At 42.3% G+C, this 20,009-nt stretch overlaps 1 protein-coding gene across 4 annotated transcripts in view; it reads left to right on the top strand.

Annotated features, from left to right (window-relative positions):
* vps13b (vacuolar protein sorting 13 homolog B) overlaps window positions 1-20,009 on the top strand; it is a 392,967-nt gene that overhangs the window by 173,577 nt on the left and 199,381 nt on the right. For all 4 annotated transcript variants that reach the window (XM_042490601.2, XM_042490600.2, XM_042490605.2 and 1 more), the window contains exons 23-27: window positions 887-1,121; window positions 2,510-2,727; window positions 7,011-7,214; window positions 14,320-14,491; window positions 16,693-16,807. In XM_042490601.2, the coding sequence (XP_042346535.2) occupies window positions 887-1,121; window positions 2,510-2,727; window positions 7,011-7,214; window positions 14,320-14,491; window positions 16,693-16,807 (944 nt within the window). The remainder of the gene's footprint in view (window positions 1-886; window positions 1,122-2,509; window positions 2,728-7,010; window positions 7,215-14,319; window positions 14,492-16,692; window positions 16,808-20,009) is intronic.

The following is a 20,009-nucleotide window of genomic DNA, read 5'->3' as shown; positions in this document are numbered from 1 at the left end:
TGTGCATGTGTGTGTGTGTGTGTGTGTGTGTGTGTGTGTGTGTGTGCGTGTACTGTACATCAAACATACTACAGTTTAACAGTGCTTAAACTGAGCTCTGACTGACATACACCCACATAAACCAATGTCTGGCAGCACCTGCTGTCTGCCCCCTGGACCCTGTCCTCTTTTCCTTTCTGTTAACTGGTCTTTTAAATCAGTGCAGCCCTGGTGTAATGGAAAAAGACACTGCTTTTACACTTACTGGCTACCTGCTACTGGTTACTGACCTAATGGCTTGTAAATCTTTTGGTGAACAGAGATATGTGTGACATTATGCAGCTGGTATGAGTCTCAACCCTTTTAAAAAGAATTGAAATATGATTTAAGTTCAAGATTGAACTCTCAAAAATCCCTCAACTTGTAAAAGGTGTTCTGTTTCTTTGATATTGAATTCACAATTCAAAGTCTCAAATTCTACTTTTAAAGGTTTTTTTGAAGGCAGGTCCTCCTGCCTAAAGCAGGACAGTAATATAGTGACACAGTAGTGATAATAATATAATAATAAGGAGCAAAGTTTAGTTTATCATAGGCATGAAGCAGAACAGCATGCATGACTAAATGTGGGATTGACTGTTTCCATTTTTCAAATCAAGGAAAGGTTTATTAAGCATGTTCAGTCTTTTCCAGCAACACCCAGCGTTGTGCACACACTCGTCTAGGTCCTTTCCATTGCAATCCAAACTCTCTAATGCTGGCACTAAGCAGAGCTCCTTGAGCACTTTGCACATGCACAGCTCACTGAAAATGATATAAGGAGGCTGACTCAGGTGGGTGGTCAACGATCTCGTGACTCAGTTGATTAGCATGACTTCATGTGTCCTTTATTTTTCTCTCACCTCACCAGTTGGAGCTGCAGTCGTGCTGTGTGTTCCTGCCTAATGACAGCCTCCCCTCCCCAAGCACCATCATCTGCGGCGACATCCCTGGCACAGTCCGCAGCTGGTACCACAACCAGGCCTCCATGCCCGGGACTCTGGTAGTCTGCCTGCCACAGATCAGTGTCCTCAGTGCCGGGCACAAGTACATGGAACCGCTGCAGGAACTCCCCTTTGTGGTCTCCAAACCCATCTTGGAGGAAGGTAAGTTTTCATACAGTATCTTATGAAATCTCAACCTCAATTAGAATGATTAAAATGCTGAAAGAAGAACCCACGCCCTGATAAACAGTGAGAACACCAAATAACCTGCTGTCAGAAAGATTTGTTTGAAAGTTTAAATGAGAGAAAAAGAATTACACTTCAGAAAACAATATGATGATAAGTTCATAAGTTAAAAATGGGAGTCTTGGAAAATAAATTTCAATGGGTGGGAAAAAATTGACTTCACTTTTTTACACCCAAATTTGCTTTTATTAATAATTAAAATGAATGCTTTCATAATAGTAATAGGCTACATAATGTGAATTAATCATCATTATGGCCTTTTCAACACTGAGCAAACCTTTGACCCACTACCACTCATTTACCATGACAAAAGACAAACAAACTTAAGTAGAGCGACTTTGAGAGATAGATCTTGCACATGTGGTGTGCACACCTGGTAGAGTTGACATAAGCAACACTCAGACGGCTGAGCAGTGTTTTCTCTTCAGAAGAAGAAAAAAAAAGTGGCCACCCTCCTTTTTTTTTTTCTCCCAACTCTTCAATGACATCAGCATTGGGCATACAGATTTCAAAAATGGAGGAGAAAGAAAAACGACAGCAAAAACAGTGACATCAGCAGCCTTGTCAATGTTGCCGTAAAAATTAACAACCCTTGCTTTTAGTAATTCATTCCTAGCCTTTGAAAAGCTCTTCATCTCTCATTTTCAATGCTCTGGATCAAAGCGTCCTGCCCACGGTGCATGGGAAATGTGCACTTCATGGCCCTGTGCTTGTGAACAAGTTCCCCTTCTCTGTACGATTGTTCTACCAGGGCTGGCAGGTTAACAGACTCCAGCTCTCCCAGTGTGGCATCCTGTCTCAAAGCCACAGATGTATAATAGACTCACTTATTTTACAGTGTGTTTTTTAATGGGATCCTCCTTCTTACTGGGTACACAATGTTTGAGACAGGATGCTCCTCCTTAGTAAATCTTTAATGTTTTCCATGACGCTTTCTTCCCCCCATGTACAGTTATTGGCTTTAATTTTAAGGGGAAGTGAAAGGAATAATCTAGTTGTCATAGTGTTTTTGATAATGAACATCTTTGACTTGTCCTTTTGATATTTTAATCCTTTGCACTTTTTGTCCTTCTTTTTCCAAATCTGGTCCGCATTTTCTTGCATCTTCCTTTGTCTTCCTCTCAATTTCCCAATGACTTGGCTTGTCCTCTCTGCTCTCCCCTCACATGACGTCTCTCTCATCCTCCCTGCGCCTCTCAATCTCTGCCAATGTCTTTGTGTTGCAATATTTATCCTCTGTCTCCTACTGTTGCATGCCTTTCCCATAATTTTTATGTTTGTCCCTCTCTCGTGTCCACCACCAGGTGATGCCTTCCCCTGGACAGTAAGCCTGAGTCAGTTCAGCGTGTACACGTTGCTGGGACAGCAGCAAAGCCTGAGCCTGTTGGAGCCTATGGGCTGCACTTCCACGCTGGCCGTCACATCCCATAAGCTGCAGAGCTGCTCTGAAGGAAGACACTCCTTTGTAGTCTGCCTCCATGTTGATCTGCAGCCGGTCCACGTCAAGTGCTCCAACCCTCAGGTCAGTCAGACAGTCCTGCATCTCACAAAGTAGTAACCGGATTTACATGTATATTTATACAAATCATCCCCTTGTAAACTTTCCTGAAATATGAACACACAAACCCTGGCAGGACGATCTCTCCTCTGCATGTTTTTCTCATATAGATTGATGCCAATAAACAAACTGCCTCATCTTCTTACCTAGTATAATTTCCATGAGAATGGAAGCGTAAACAAGAGAGTGTTGTCTTGTTTGCTTTGGTCAAATATGTTGAGGTCTGAGTGAAGGACAGCAGGGAAGTGCAAGACTCATCATCATTGTTTTACAGCATCTTATTATGTTTTAGTGAGAGTATAATTAATATGGACAGATTGGAAACGGAACATGTTATTCTCCCAGTTAGGCCTCCGTGTTGTTTTTCATTGCGCTGTTACAGTGCTATAATCACATCTACATGTACCATTACACATGTTTTGTTTTTTGGCAATTGAATTAGCTGTATTGAATTAGGTTCCTCTGTAAACACTTAATTGGGGCGACCTTTTGAGTGGTCACACTGTTAAATGTCTCTGACCACAGTGATGAGCCGTGCTGATATTGAGGCGAATTGGTACCAGAAACAAATGAAAGGCCTTAATCTGTTCGTGGTGAAAACTTTCCCAGAGATGAGGAGAGACGCTGGTTTATTGAGGGAAACTTTCTTTTCTTTCTTCTTCTCTGCTCTCCCTTTTCAAATGGAGTGCCTGTGTCTGGCAAAGCTAGGGAGGCTTATTGCGATTATATGATGAGTCATTATTAGTTTTTGGGTCCAATGAAAACTTCTCTTCTCTTCTCTTTCATCGCAGTCCCTCTGCTTTCTCTTCCCATCTGTTCACCTCCTCTCTCTTTCTCTCACTCTTCTGTGTAAATTTCTGACTCGAGGGGGGTTATAAGCTCTTACTGTCCCATTTCAAGCCGTGGAGCAGCTCTTTAAGAAGTGCTGCCAGAGCAACCCCACCCTCTCCAGAGCAAAAGAGACCTCACACTACTTACTCCTCTTTCTAATTAGCATTTCCATTTGTGGGAATGTATATGGGGATGTCAGAGCGCTGCACAGTTGCTACACAATAAGTACCACCAACACAGTTGGATGAAAACACTCTGATGTGTGTGCGGAACCGGAGGAGTTTGGGTGGTAGAGTTACATCTGGCATTTGAAAATCAATCAGTTATTATCACACACATTTTGAGACATTAATACGTTTAAAGTCAACAAATAAAACCAAAGAGTTTGGCCTCTCAACTCCCCCTGGCATCAAAACTACATTTTTGTGACATTAAATCAGATTTTCCATAATATGCAGTGGATTACTTCATGGCACAAACAATGGTATTTTTAGAAATGGGGGGTGAAATGGTGGAGCCTTGTGTTTTTATATTTTCTTTTTTTTTAACTTTATTTTGCATTTTCACAGGTAGCTACAGGTATTGTACTTTTATAAGTAAGAGCATGGACAGATTTGTCATTTGTGCAGTCTATGAGGGGGACAGTACACATGATAGGCAATTTTCTGAATGGATTTTGGAGTCTCAAAAAATATTCTGGGTGCAACTCCAGCTAAGATACAGCAGGAAGTGAGGTAAGTGATTTTGAAAGGGTGAGAAAAACATTAAAAGTGAAATAAGGGTTAAGCAGTAGTAAAAAAGAGTGAAAGAGAAGAGGAACAGGCCATGCAAAGACACAGTTGCATGTGCGCGTGCGCACACACACACACACACACACACACACACACACACACACACACTAACACACATTGCATGCATAGAAATAAAGAGGCTAACACAGGACAATCAGCTTTGATGCATGTTTCTAACATGTGTTCTCTCATTTTAAGGCAAATGTGTGCTTGTAGTGCAGAGCTCGTTGTGTGTAGTGTGTGTCATCTCCAATCTGAGTTTGTGTGTCTGTGTGAATGATTCATGAGGGTGTCAGAAGGATGGGGTTAGTAGCTGCACTTTTACCTTATCAGGACCACCTTGAAATCAGCAGACACACACACACACAACCACCACCGTTTGCTTTGACCTTTGACACATAACTGTGAACACATGCAGACACACACACACACAGACACGCACACTCATATATCTGTACACATGTTCACTCTCAGCTACTACACATACACAACAATATGTCACTTTTGAGAAGTTTCTATGTAAACTGTGCTAAGATAAAGGAACACGAACACTCACCATCTGCGTGCTCTCCCGTCTTTCATCTGTGTGTTTTTATGAATGACTATGGAAGCCTCTGTTCAGTCTCCAGTTTGTACTACTGCAGCCGAGCAGACCTCCTGATCTGCAGATGACAGGTCTTTGGAGAACCCAGCCCTCCAAATGTTCTGCTCACTTCCCCAGCTCATGAAATGTGGCATATGTATTGTGAGCTCATGTAAGCATGGAAGTGTGTGCACGCGTTTGTGTGTGTGTTCCAACCTGCCCACTGGCCTGAGAGCAGTAGCTGAGCTGAACCAACTGACCCGACTTTACACTAATCAGGGATCATAAGCAGCAAGTAGATATAGGATGCAACAAATGGAAGAGGAGAGATAAGATATGAAGGAAAAGAAGGATTGGGTGTGGTGAGAATGGTGAGAAAACAAAATGAAATATGAAGACAGATGATCAGAGGGTGGATTAAAGGAAATAGGTGACAGAGATTAGAGGCAGTGGGGCTAAACCCCAGATTCTGCTAAAACTGAGGTCATGTAACGACCTTTCATCCCTTCTCTCTTCTGTTCGGCATTCTTCACTTCCTCCACATCTGCTGCTGAGTGCAGTAGGCTTTGTTGTGCTTGGTTGGACTTCCAGGCCCCAGACTCTCAGAGAAGAGAGCGTGGAGCCGTACCTCTCCTGACGGCAGCGCAGTTCGGCTGGGTATGGCAGACAGCTGTTGGCCCCGTCCCTGGACGGCTGCTGGATCGGCGTTAGCAGCTCTTCCTGGACATGTTTGAAATGGCCCAGCTGTAATGTATTGTGCTGCTTTTCATTTGATTTATGCTTATTTATGGAAGGCCTCACTGTAATGTGTGCGCTAACAGGCGTGCATGTGTGTGAGTGAGCAACAGCGAGTAAAAATGTGTTGTGAGTAGAGAAAGCTATTTTGTGTGTGTGTGTGTGTGTGTGTGTGTGTATGTGCGTGCTCATGTGTCTGCGCACCTTTACTTTTGAGGGACCCTGAGTAGTGGAGGGGTGGGGGGTTAGTTGGCTGGAGAAGCAAAGCATTTGAAATCCAGAAATTAGCTCACTGTGAAAGAGCGTCGCTTTTCTCCCTTTCTTTCCCTCTCTGTGCTCTAAAGAACACTGAGTGAATGCATGAATAACTGAAAGCATCACATCACATTCCCCTGCCTTCCCCTCATGTTTTCCACTCTTGTTTTTGGCTTTGTTGTTGTTTAAAGCCTCTTTTCATGTGAACACATGATAAATAGTTGAGAACACTTGACGCCGAGCCTTCAGTTTTTCCTAACCGTGGTGAGTTTTGCCGGGGAAATTGATGACACAACGTAACTTTCCTCTGTGGGTGTTTCTTTGGGAGTTTTGTTGTTATGGATAACAAATTTGTACAGTGAGGCACGTGTATGAGCATGCTGTGCCTTGCAAGTAATCACCCTTCGACTAGAAGCATGAACACATAGATTTTACATCACTTTTATGAAATGAGGCCTTGCTGAATGACAAGTACAAAGTCTAAAAACATGTTGTAGAGTGAAAGAATTGGGAATGGATACTGGTCCATTTCTGGCTAATATTTCCTTCTTCTCTCTTTCCTTCTCTCTCAAATTTAACTAGGTTTAGTGTCACATAACTACAAAGCTGCCAAGCCAAATCATGGTAATGGCCTCCGAAGTAAGAAGTACATAAGAACCCCTCAGTGCAGCTGCTTGAGTCAGACCTTGGCAAAAATTCATTTGAATCTGGTTTCAAATATTAAGACTACTTGTGGTGTGTTAGGTCTATCTTTTAAGGCACTCACTTGGCGCAGTTGATTTAATGTATTTAAACTATTTTCAGCTGTGCCATGATCATGTTTTTGCACACAATCAGTTTACGTGTGAATCGTGGTGAAGAGCTTTCTACATGGACATGTTTTCATATAAGACAGGAATAGATTGACATGGGAGTCCTGGGTTATATTTTTTCCTTACATTAGACTACATTACATCATATTTCATCCCCATCAGTGTGAAATACTATATCCAGCATTGCAACTTAAAGTTCTCTGTTTTCCTTTTTTCTTCTCTGCTCCTGTCACTCTCCAGGTTCAGCTCTTGTACGAGCTCCTTCTCAGCTGGAGCTCTACGTGGGCTCGTCTCCAGAGGCATGGCATCCTGCGTCAGACCTCCAGCATCCCAGAACCCCCTGCTGGTGCTGCTCCATCATCCCCAGTGCGCAGCAGTGCTGGCACCGCCCTACCAGACACCAGCACCTGCAGCCCGTCCGCAGATTTTGGTTCCCCCACAGAGGTTTGTTTATTTTTAACTCAGCTACACATTATTATTGTCTTGTGAATCTAAAATTCAGCTACGTTTTTATGCCTCCGCACTTGCGATAGCTGTGGCCTGGGGCATTATGTTTTTGGGTTGTCCATTCATATGTCCCATTCTCGTGAACATGATATTTCCAGAACACCTTCCGGGAATTTTGTTTGGTGCAAATGTCCACTTTGACTCAAAAATAAAACTAATTAGATTTTGGTTATCATAGGTCAAAGGTGAAGGTCTTTGTGACTTCATCTTTTTCATTCTTGTGAACGTGATATTTCAAGAATACCTTGAGGGAAATTTTTCAAATTTGGCACAAACATCCACTTGGATTCAACTATGAACTAATTAAGTCTTAGTGGTCAAAGGTTAAAAGTCAAAGTCACTGTGACCTCACAAAGCATGTTTTTTTATGACAGAATTCCACACAAATCTCTAATAGGGTAAATTAATAAAGTGATTACATTTAATTTCCAAAAGGTCAGAGGTGGGCTTCACTGTGACATAATATTCAGCGCAGAAACACTTTTGTGGCTATTATTATTTAATGACTTATCTCAGGAGCAGAAAGGGACATTTGGTCAGATACTGAATTGGTGAATGATATTGTGTAGAAATTCTGTGCTGCCAGGTTGAAGATGTATGTGAAGCATTTGTGTTTTCTCAGACATGGATTTAAGCTCTCATTGTAAATTGACCAGTGTGCGAAAGGCACACAACTGCGAGGCAGTAATTCTAGTTTGACCTGGACTAAACACTCCTCATAATCAGAAAAAACATTGCCACTAATGCATCATGCAACAGGACTTGATTTACTCTTGCGGTTTAATGTCTCAATATTTGATCCATTCATTCATTTGCGCACTTTTTTTTTTTTACTTATTACTTATGAACTGTTTTTCTAGCATCACTCCTTTCATGTGGTGCTACTTGATTAATAAGAGGCCTAATGACTTCACCCTGCCAACACCCAACTATAGGCATTTCTTTTAGATCAAGGGTGCTATGAGTCATGCACTGACACATGCTGTTTAGGCCTTTGTTGTATACATAATTTCTGATGCGGATGTCTGACTTTAAATGAAAATATTGCATTTTTTATTGTTATGAGTGGTTGAGTCAGAGCTAACACATGATATTTGTCAAAAAAAAATCTGTTTTGTTTGGGAAGAATTTTCAGAGCTGGAAAAACCTCATCAGTGCTTGTGTTTCTTACATATTTTTTTCTTACCCAGAACAGATACTCCAGATAGGCTGTGAGCTCTGTTTGATTCGTGTAAGCTGGGTCTTGATTGAGTATAAACCTGCCTCTTAATTTAGGGAAAACAATAACCTGTATTTACATTTTTTGCTCAGATAAAATATCAAACCCAGAGAATGAGGTATGAAGTGTAGCAGTGCGTGCAGGCATGTGCGAAGCCAATGGAAAACTTACAGTCAGAGTTTTTAGGGGGGAAACAATAAATGTGTTTTTTTTCCCTTTGTCCTTAGGTGATGCTTGTCCTTGATTTTGATCATGTGGCAGGAGTTTTTTCTCTTGTCTAGTACAGTAGCAGCAAAAGTGACTAGCGGGGGGCCCACAGCCACAGGGCCTTAGCCACCAGGGCCTTGTGTAATGCGTTTGTGTATATTTGTGTGAAGTAGGAACGTAGGATACATAAAAAAGAAAAAAGTGTTGATGAGTGTTTGTGTTGTTAAGCACTGGAAACTAGCCCAGGATTTAATGCTCTTTGACCACTAGGGCCCTGTCAGCAATGTGGGGCCCCTGGGATCACAGCACAAGCATCATACCGCCCTGAGAGGTAATAAAGTGTGTCTGTTTGAGAACATACACACACAAAAAAAGTGTTTCATATGTCAATGTGCATCTGTGTCTGCATTTGTTCCCGTGCAATCAACATGTGTGTGTTCTTGCGTCATTTGTGGGCCCACAGAAGTGGCAGCAGTGCAGTATGGCAGCGGAGGCCCTACGGTATAGTGCGTCTATAACAAGGCCACAGAGGCCCCTGACAGCCCACTTGTCACTGTTTACCTAAGTACAAACACTGGTAGAAGTGTTTAGTCCTCTGGGAGGCTGGGTGATTGAGCAAGAATGTAGGAGCTGTTTTGATAAGTCTCAGCAGTAGTGGCAGCAGTCTCTCCCCAACAACGCCCGCTCCCCTCCCTCCCTCTCAGTCCTCTAGTTCTCCAACTACATCCACACCACAAGCCCTAAAACCCCTGCCCTACAGCCACTTCCCAACCATTCGTCTGCCCACAGCTACTGAGTTGACACAGTATTCTGTGACATTTTCATATACATGTAATTTACTTGTATTCTTGAGTCGACACACCATAGTATTCATTAGCAAGTCTTTTGTGTTTGTTTTTTTTTCTCCTCTCGTCTTGTGATCTTAATGCCCATTTAGTCATCATGTTGAGCCGGACAACATTCCCTCATAGAGAGGGCTAGGTTGAAAAGAGCAGTGTCTATCAAGATGGCTAGCATTAGTGTCAGAAAAAACACTGCAGAGATTCATCCATACATGTCTGCACCTCAGTCAGATCCAGACTGAGATGAGGAGTGTGCTGTGTATGGAAATTGGCATCAGAATGGCACTTTTTGCATGTTTTTATTTGTATATGTTTGTTAGCCTGTTAACTTGTAAATGGCAGTGGCTGCCACTGAATTGCTGGTTGTGAAACATACTATAATATCTTTTGGTTGGTAGAGGAAGGAAGCTTCAGGGTCCGGTTGATATCCAAAAATTGCACACTCTACCATGTTACCTGTCAGAACATTCACTATGCTAATGTTATCTCAGCTTTCTTGGTTGGTGTTATGTCAAAGTGTGTTAACTCGGTGATACTTGTTTTCTTCATTAGGCAGTGATTGGCTTTGACATTAGTAATGTATGTAACCTATCTTGTTTGAATGTCAGATGTTAGTGAAGTGCACAGACATAGCCCTCATCAGTGCAGGAAACTGGAAACACCTCTCTAACACATGTTTAAGTGGAGGGGGACTTAAAAAATTGATTTGGACAAGATGGAAGTGTTCCTGTCACGTGTCAAGTTCTGGTTTGGATTTTTGCTTTTTCCATTTCTGTAATTATTTATCTTCCTATTCAGTCTTTCCTTCCTCCATCCTTCCATCTATGATTTATTCCATCTCTCCCACAACCCCTTCTTCCCTTCTCTGACGACATCTCTGCAGCTTTATCCCCCCCCCATCTTTTTTTAATCTTTTCATTCTCTCTATCACTTAACCCATCCTTTGTACCTTCCTAACCTTTATCCATCCTGCTACCTGTACCTAAACCAATCTCTTTTTCCACTCTTCTTTCATAATCTGTCCTTCCCTCCATCTTTCTTCGACACTTCCCAGCCTGCTGTTGTCTTCCAATGTTTGGGTCTCTCTGATGAGCAAAGACAAACTCTGCAAAGAAAATAAACCACGGATCCTCAGCCCGTTTATAGCGCGGAGGCCCAGGAATTAAACTGTATACTTTACAACTTGGCCGGTGGAGGTGTGGGAAAATAGCTCCCTTTTAGAATGTGTGTGTGCATTGGTGTGCATTGGTGTGCATGTGTGTGTGTGTGTGTGTGTTTGGGGCCCCAATCTAGCAGTTCAGGAACATGGCTAAGCCCACCTCTACGATCACCACACCACCACATCTGTTCCTCAAGGCCTCACCTTGATAAGAGGAGGGGAAAGAATTTTCTGTCATTCATAAAAACATGAACTTTGGCTTTTAGGAGGTGATTAGTGATCCTTACATTGGATTTACAGTTGTACTTAATTAAAAAAAGAAAAACATTTTTTCTATTAAAAAAACTACTAATTGTTTATGTGATGTCACTGGCCTTGCTTTCAGTATGGTCATCTATCTTAAAAATTACAATTTTAGAATTGTTTTTGAGATGTTAAATTAAAAGCAGCCTTCTTTTCACATCGTTCTTTCCTAATTTGGGCTTTTTAGGTGGTCTCAAATTCCAACTATGCATTAAAAATCTAGAAAGTCTTTGTTTTGGTTTCCTACAAAATGTAGATGCACTGGATTTTATACAACAGTTTGGGGTTTTTTTTGTTTTCTTTAATAAAAATCTGTTCACAATTGGCAAGATCACTCATCGGAAAGTCCCAAAAAAATGTTTTGAAACCGTTTGTGTAATACCAGAAAATGCAGAGATGTCAGTCTATTAATAATTTCTCTTTCTTACTAACCCTGATAAAAATCAGCTTATAAGAGACAGAGAGTTTTTAAGTGACAGCAGCGGTTCTGGCCGGGAAACAGGAACAGTCGGGTGTCCGATGCTCCAGTGTAACCACGCTACAGTACACAGTGGTCTGAGCTTCCCACAGCGCCAGCGGCTGGCTCCTGTTTCCACACATGACATTACAGAGTCTAATCCGACCGACTGGCCAGAACTGTAAACTAAACAATCCTAACCACACACACGCACGCACACAGACACACACGCACGCACGCACACACACACACACACACACACACACACACACACACACACAAAGTCCCGTGTTTTGACTCCAGCTCAACAATAATTAGTCCCCAAATGGCAGTTGACACTAGAATATCTCTCATTGAGACTGACTGAACACAATTACCACTGAGCTCATATTACTTACTGCCAGTCACTGTTATTATACACACATAGACACACACACACACACACACACACACACACACATACTGACACCTTGACTGGTTGGTTCCATGGAAACACATAATGACACTGCTAGACAATTGATTGGAGTTGCTAGTTCTGGGGGAATAAAGTAATTCAGTGTTATTTTTGGTCATATGTACAGTATTTAAGTTCGTCATTTAGAGAGTTATGAAGCTTTAGATAATATTTTATACTTAACTGTATATAATTTTGTATATTTGATCTAGTATAGGACCGCCTGCAGAGCTTTCAGTGTCCTGCAGCTTAGCCAAGTTTGTACTTGTGTTGGTGCATTCCTTTGTTTATTTTTCATCCGATAGATTTCAAATCTAAAAAAAAATAATAATCCTAAACAGATATTTTTCCCTGTTCTTAGAGCTAATGCTTGCTATGGAGCACATGTTTCTCATCAGTTTCTAGCGGTCTCCATACTGTAATGTTGCATCTATCTTCAAATCAGTATAATTCTTAATGTATTTATATTTTTGTCAGCCGTTGTTATTGAGCTCTGCTGTCAGCGATTCTCAACTGCGCAATTAAATTAAATTTGCAAATTAGCATGCCCCCCCACCCCTGACTGCGGAACAGGGACATAGTTTCCTCATCTGGACTCTCTTTAAGACACTGTAATCAGCCCAGCAGCTGTGGGCTTTCTAATTGAGATGGTTGATAACCTCCTCACCAACCACAGCCAGGCTCGATAACCATGACACAATCTGTCATTACCACGCTGCCATGGGAGAAGCTGTGGAAAAAGTGAAACCCCACAATGCCAGAGCTGCAAATTGCCATATTGTTTGTTTGCAGGCTTTTCACTTTAAGAGTCGGCCACACAGATACATGTTTGGAAAACAGATTTACCAGGGGGAGCATGAGAGAAATTAAAAAAAGATACTGTCCCCAGTGCTGTCATCTTCAGTGCCTTGCCAAACCCCTAGTAATGAGATGAGAGCTCACAGAAGGCAGCCTCTTCCGCCGCATCCTGCTTGTCTCTTCACCTCACCCCCAACCTCCGCCCCTGCCTCCGGTCTTCACTTCCCATTCTCTCCCAGGCTGCAAGACGTGTGTGTCCTGGCGCACTTGAGTGAAAGCAGGCCACGTGGGTGCTGGTGGCGTAGTTTGGGGTTAACACCAGTGACAGCTCCACACAATGGTCCCTTTCCCCTCACATAGCTCAGCTCTGAGCAGAGTTCTGCTCACCAGACACTGATGTCATCTACACGCCAAAAGGCTTGAACGCTGGTGGTTGCTTTGTTATGGCTACATGCACAGCGACGACACTTTCAAACATAGGCTACACATTCCCACAACACATGGTTGGACGCGCACACAAGCAGATAGACAATCTAACAGTTACAACACAAATATTGGAATGTTAATGTGAATCTTGTGAACCATGATGTAACCTTTTGGTTAGGGAACTCCGATACTGAAGCCACGAGCTCGGCATTTTGCCCATCACCTTCTTGGATTTTTGGAGCCAGAAGTTATGAGTAGTAACCATATTTGGAAGATAAGGCACCTTACGCTAGCTGCTAGATTGGTTAGCATGGTGTATTTACAGTTTCTCTGGGTAACCTGTGATAACGCTGTCCCTAATTTTTGGTATTGAAAACAGGCTTAAAACCATTAAAACACAATGTACTGCCACTCCTCAGACTTTTTTAGATGACCAGAATGTTTCAATTAAACTTAAAGAACTAAAAAACATATAGGAATAGCGACAGCTACAACTACCCTTCTATGCTGTGAATCATAGGTTACGTCATGGTTGTGTTATCCCGTGTTATACTCTGATCGCTACTTGACAAGGGTCAGCACCCACCTGTCACTTAAAGTGGCCACACCCTCAATTATACATAACTTTAAGCCTTGATAAAATGTAGTCAGTTGTAAGGTGTCAGGTTTTGTTTTTTGGGTTTTTTTTTTTTTTTATTTCTTACCAGCATTTCAACATACTAAACATTTATTTCTGCTGTAAAGTTGGGCATTTTAGCATGGGGGTCTATGGGGATTGACAGGCTTTTGGAGGAAGCCTCAAGCGGCCTTTAAAAAAACTGCAATTATTTGGCACTTAAACTCTGGCTTCATTTTTCAGCCCTGGAGTTTGCTGCCTGATTGTGCCTATGTTCTTTCATAAAATGTAATTTCGTGCTTTATTCTGTATGTTTGCTGCCACTGTAATTGATTATCCAGTCTTGATAAGTGAAATGTTACTTGTTAACGTCTTTGACATTGACAGTAAAATTACATTTCTTTGCAGTCAGTTTGTAGATTTGCTGAACAGATATTTTTTTAGATATTATGCAAACATCTAATTTATGTCACAGTCTTTCAGCTCATGTGATAGTTCCAAATCGTGGCTTGTTACTGTCTTACCAGCCCTGATTAAACAGATCCTGTTTTGGTTCCTTAGGGTGACTCAGTGCCTGCTGGAGATGACGGTCCGTTTGCTGACACGGTGACTCTTGAGCAGAAAACTAGCAGCATTGGTGGCACCAGTGGGAAGGTCAGCCTTTGGATGCAGTGGATGTTACCCAAGGTCACAGTTAAACTGTTTGCTCCTGACCCAACTGCCAAAAAGACAGGTACCCTGACCTCAAAATACTTACTGCCTTTTCTTTCAGTAATGCAATACAGTGAATTTAATTACATTTCTTAGTCTCTGTTGCTTATTGGCAACACACAGTGGTGTTTTTTGCTCTTCCTAACACTAATGTAGCAGCAACAGAGGTATGTGATATTTAAAGAAGAAGTGAATCGACAGCATAAGCTGTAAGGGAATGGAATATATTCATTATTTGTTAGTAAATTAAGATCTGATTAATCTTTGTCATAAGACAAAAGAAGGAATTCTTATATGTAAAGCAGGATTTTTTTCAAATGTGTCTGACGGAGTGCAGGAAGCTATTCAGAGTTCTTACAGTCCTGCTGTATCAACACTTAAAGTGATCAACCCCCACCTCTTTGCTCATTCAGATGTTGAGCACTTGGAAGGGAAAAGCAGCTGGAGAGAAGGAGGGATGGAGGGAAAAGACAAATAAATAAATGGATGATGAATCCCAAGCGAACCGCCTCTTGTCCCCTTTAGATTTACTGGGGCGATGAAAGGCTAGATTTACCTTTAATTGGTGGCAGTAATATTTAGCATCTGCCAGGCAGATCGCCCAGCTTAAGGTCTTTAATAGTGGAAATGGAATGTTTTGGAGGACCTCACAGAGATGGTTTGACTTAGAGACATCCTAAATAGGCATTACTTAGGATTTGGGCTTAATATGTGCCATCTGAGTTGCGAGATGAACTTACCACTGGATTTTCTGTGTGCAACCCATTAAGCATGTTATTGAAAACAAGAACTGTGTGTATGCAATATATTAGATAGCTAATATCACAAGTACATTCTCTGAGATAAGTAAGCCACAGATATGACTGCAGACAATCTGCTATGATGTAATATGTTTTTCAACTGCAAAGGAAATAAGATTTCTGTCTCTCCAGAGAAATGGAAAAACAGCCTTTCCAGAGGTATTGGTTCTCGGGTATAATGTTATGCTATTATGTGTTGGAAGATTAGAGGTAGAAATTCAAGCATGACTCTCCAGAGGTTCTGCTAAAAGCGCAAATCAGTGGTACACTTTCCTCCTTTTAAGATGAACCATTTAAAATCAAGGGACTAAGGGTTTCCAGTGCTCTTACAGGGTGGGTTTAGAAAACTCATACATCAATATCAACACCATGTTTGGTGACGATGAGTTTCTGAGTATCTAACAACTTGGGAGAGTTCTTTCCACACAGTATCCACAATAAAGCTGACATGCCTTGTGTTTCATTTTTTTAATAAGCCATTAGGAACCTCTGCGTTTCTCAGAATCACCACAAGGCATCAGTACAACAACAACCATAGTTTCACATGCATGAAGTCCATTTTCCCAAGCTGTGATTGTGGGACTTTTTCAGTGGAAACAATGAGAGCGAACCAACAGTTAAGCTCACAGGCTCGGTTCAATACAAAGTTAATCAGTCCTTCTATGAAGCTTACTCACTCTGCCTAAAGTGGGTGGGTTTGTTTGCACACAAGGTGCACTGAGACACGCACATACATTTTCATGAAGACACACACAGAAGAGCCTACATGAACATTCAGTGCTGTGTAAACATTCACACGCACACACAGACCCAAACTCCTCATTATGACAGGCTGAGCAATATCCTAATCATGCTTTGCCTTCTTACCCATAATTTTCAGTATGACTTCCTGAGGCAGCCAGACAGTTGTGTGTGTGTGTGTGTTTATGCGTCTATGACGTCTGTGTGTTTGTGGGTCTGTGAGTGTGTGTGTATGTGTGTGCGTGTGCGCGCACATAGGCTCTAGCCTTAATCAGCCTTGGTACATTGGTACAGCTTTGAAAACACACTGTGCGCCTGTTGTGCAGGAACTGACCACAGCAGTTGGATCAGGACCAGAGGCGAGACCTGGACAGGGTTAGCTACAGTGCAGGTTCTTGCCCACATAAATGAAATTCACACACACAGATGAAACTTCCTCTACTGAAGTCCCAGTTCAGCTGTATTACCTTTTTGCCAAGTACAATAACGACCATAGAGCATGCTAAAAGAAAAACAGAGGGAGAAACTCTGGGCATTCACAGTGCTGCAAATGAATCACTAATACACAATAACATAGCCTGATGAATGCATGTGTTTCCATCGTGATACAACTCATGTGAATATTACATCATCATAAACTATTTTCTTTGTGTGTGTGTGTGTGTGTGTGTGTTTCTGTCAGAGATCTGTGTCATCAGTGAACTAGAAGACCTGAGTGCCTCAGTAGATGTCCAAGATGTTTATACGAAGATCAAATGTAAAGTTGGGAGCTTCAACATCGATCACCACAGATTCAGGTAGAGTACATCTCTTGCATGATAAGACATTTACAGTGTGCATCCAGGTTATTTTGGGTAGTCTTTAAATCAGCAAGCAGGAGTGGCTTTGTGCCATGACTTAATGATGGTGGCACTGGTGGAGGCAGTAGGCAGGTTCTCATTAATCCTCAAATTGCACAAATTGAAATTGCTGGTATGAAATACCCCGAATGGTAAATGGATTATGCTTATATGTACTTACAGCTTTTCTAGTCTTATTGACCACTCAAAGCGCTTTCACACTACATTGTCTCATTCACCCATTCACACACACATTCACACACTGGTGGCCAAGGCTACCGCCATCTGCTACTCAGTAATCATTCACACGCACTCACACTCCAATGATGCGGCATTGGGAGCAATTTGGGGTTCAGTATCTTGCCCAAGGATACTTCAACATGTTGCCTGGAGGAGCCAGGGATCCATCTACTGACCTTCCGATTAGACGATGACCCGCTCTCCCTCTGAACCACAGCCACACAACAGTTTTTTAAAAAATTACCTTTTATCTGAAAAAAGTTTTTGCACTCGCATGAGGCAGTATTTCAGGTGTTTTGAAAAGGTCATAGTTTGCAAAACTATGTGGCTATGTGCCTGTCGGTAGTTACTGGCTCTGCCGGGCAATAGGCACTACAAGAGGTGTTATTGCATCGCATTACTCTTCAAAAGTTGAGTGGACCATTAAAAAGGTTTAAATCAACAATTCCTCTGTGAAGTCGTGGACTATCACCTCCCAGAAATCCCTCCCACATATAAGGGGCTTGCCTTTCCATTATCACTCACATAACACACTTATGTCGCCTATGATTGGAATTAATTACACCAAGTGCGGTGGCTGCAATAGAAATAAAGCTGCTAATGTTTTGAACACCCATCACCATGCTTCTTGGAATGTTATCACGAGAGGAGAAGTCACATGACATCACTCAGTGGAAACGCAGTCGTCTCGCAATTGTGTTTTATTGTCATTTAGAAAATATTGCTGAAGTTTTGTGCAAATCTGTAATGGAAACCCGCCTAGTGATACAACTGGGAGCCTTCAATTCAAAGACAGTCTCTTCATCCACTTGGTCACACTGCTGCACCCACACACTTGTGCTCTCACAGTCCCAGTGTCTAAACACACACTTGCATGCACACACTCTTCACCACCAATACCACTAACACTTTGTATGTTGTTCCCACTTCTGCTCCTATGGTTGATTTTTCGGATTATCACCTCAGCGTCATCGTCTTTCCAGACAGCTGTTGCAGTGGTTACCACAGACTAACAGTCAGATGGACAGACAGACGGACCAACAGAACAGCCTGATGCACTGAATGGGCTCTGGGCGGTCCCAACTCTGACTCACAGAGCAGAGGAGAGTTCAGTGCGTTCTGTACGTCACTCATTTTCTCTGAGCCTGCGGTGTCTAAATCGATTCACAGAAACATTAACACGTTGTTGGGGAGGAAAACCGCTGGCCGATCTTCCACTGCATCCTTATGGTAATCTCTCCCCTTGTCAAGTTCCAGTCAAAATGGGGTAATTTAGCTCTGGGCTCTGAAATTATAAAAATCACATACTGCAGCACGGTGAAACTAAAGCTGTAACTAAAGATTTTTTTTTCCCATGCCCCTACACATTTTTCCCATCAATTAAAGGATGGCCTTGCTTCAATATCTAAATCCTTATTTTTTCCTGTATTTTTTTCCTTCTTCCCTTGATCACATACTTCTGTGATGGAGTCAGCAGCTCCAAGTGTGCACGTTGTACGTGCCTGAGGTCTTGTTCTGTTGGGAAGAGACCACTTAGCAGGAGGCAATTCCCTCTGTCTCCGTCTGAGGAGATAATGAAACAGCGACCCATAACACTCCAGCATGTTGCATCCAGCAGCCCATAGTGTGTTTGTGTGCCTACGTGCCTGAACAGATACAGTCCTATAAGTGCCTTCTTCTCTGATCGAGCCAGGCAGTGAAGGGGAGATGGGCCTTGCTGGGCCCTGCGCCCATATTGAACTCCATCATTAGCAATCAGTGTTCTCACCACTGATATGATAATAGATATGAATTCGGATTTGCCAGATTTTAAAATCACCTTGTCCCCCGCATTTGAGTCCAGGTCAGAGAGGGAGCGAGGCGATCGACTTAGCTTTGAACCTTGACTGTCTAGCAAGCGTCCTGCAGACCTCCCTGTTTCTCTCTAGTCAGTTGATTTATATTCTGTCAGGCCACATGTGTTACATAGAGTATGGAGTATCAACTTAAGCCAGGACAGTGTCAGTGGTTAGACAGCTTTAGAGCGTAAAGGTGTCGCGGGTCATTATATCATGCTGCTCTGCTCTCCACAGGTGTGTGTCCAATTGCTCCTGAGATGTAGCCAACCTTAATCTCTTTAGTAGACCTCTATGCCTTCCTAAGTAGATAATGGGTCAATTTTCTCATTTCTAGATTATTTCAGTTTAATGTGCTTTTAACAACATGGTCTCAACACACTTTTAACCGACCAAAGTTCTGGCATGCAGAAGCACTCCATCTTCCAAGCCAGGTTATAGTCAGGGCTGTTTAGGACATAGTGGAGGACCTCTGGGCTCCCAGCCCACTCTAATCTGTATCATCCACATATACAAGAGAGCCCACAGGGGTTGGAGTCCATATTAATCATTCTGAACAGATAATTGTTAGGTATTTCATCACCCAGCCCAGGTTATTTGTGTGCAGTGGGTCAGATTAAATTAAGCTTGACAGAGAAAATGTCTCATCTGGCCTTAGCTATCTCACCGCTGGAAAATGAATGGAAAGTTAGATAGGGCAGGCAAATATGCGAGGTGAAGCTATAATTGAATCCCTGATTGTATCAAAATAAGAAAAGGACGAAAAAGAGTTAAGTGGGGAAGGAAAATGACGTGAAAGGAACTCCCAAGGAATATGAAAAAAGTGAACCCTGTAGGTGTCAAGCTCACTAATCACGGAGCAGAAGTGAACTGGAGGGAGTCAGAGAAGCAAGGAGGTGATGGAGTGATTGGGTCTGAAACTCTGTAGGGGGGCATCTCCTGGCCAGTGGGAAGTTTAGAAATTAGGAAGCTTCTTCCTCTCCTTATTTTAGCCAGGTCTCCCTTAGCAACGGCGCTCCTTGAACTGTTCTGAAATGCAGAGACGCCCTCTGAGAGAGGACGACCGGTGACAGTTCACCCTCATT

Source organism: Plectropomus leopardus, chromosome 11 (assembly GCF_026936395.1).
Source record: "Plectropomus leopardus strain MGB_pleo_1.0 chromosome 11, ASM2693639v1, whole genome shotgun sequence".
NCBI lineage: Eukaryota > Metazoa > Chordata > Actinopteri > Perciformes > Serranidae > Plectropomus > Plectropomus leopardus.
The sequence above is the reverse complement of the archived record's forward strand: the minus strand, read 5'-3'. Positions and strand labels throughout refer to the sequence as shown.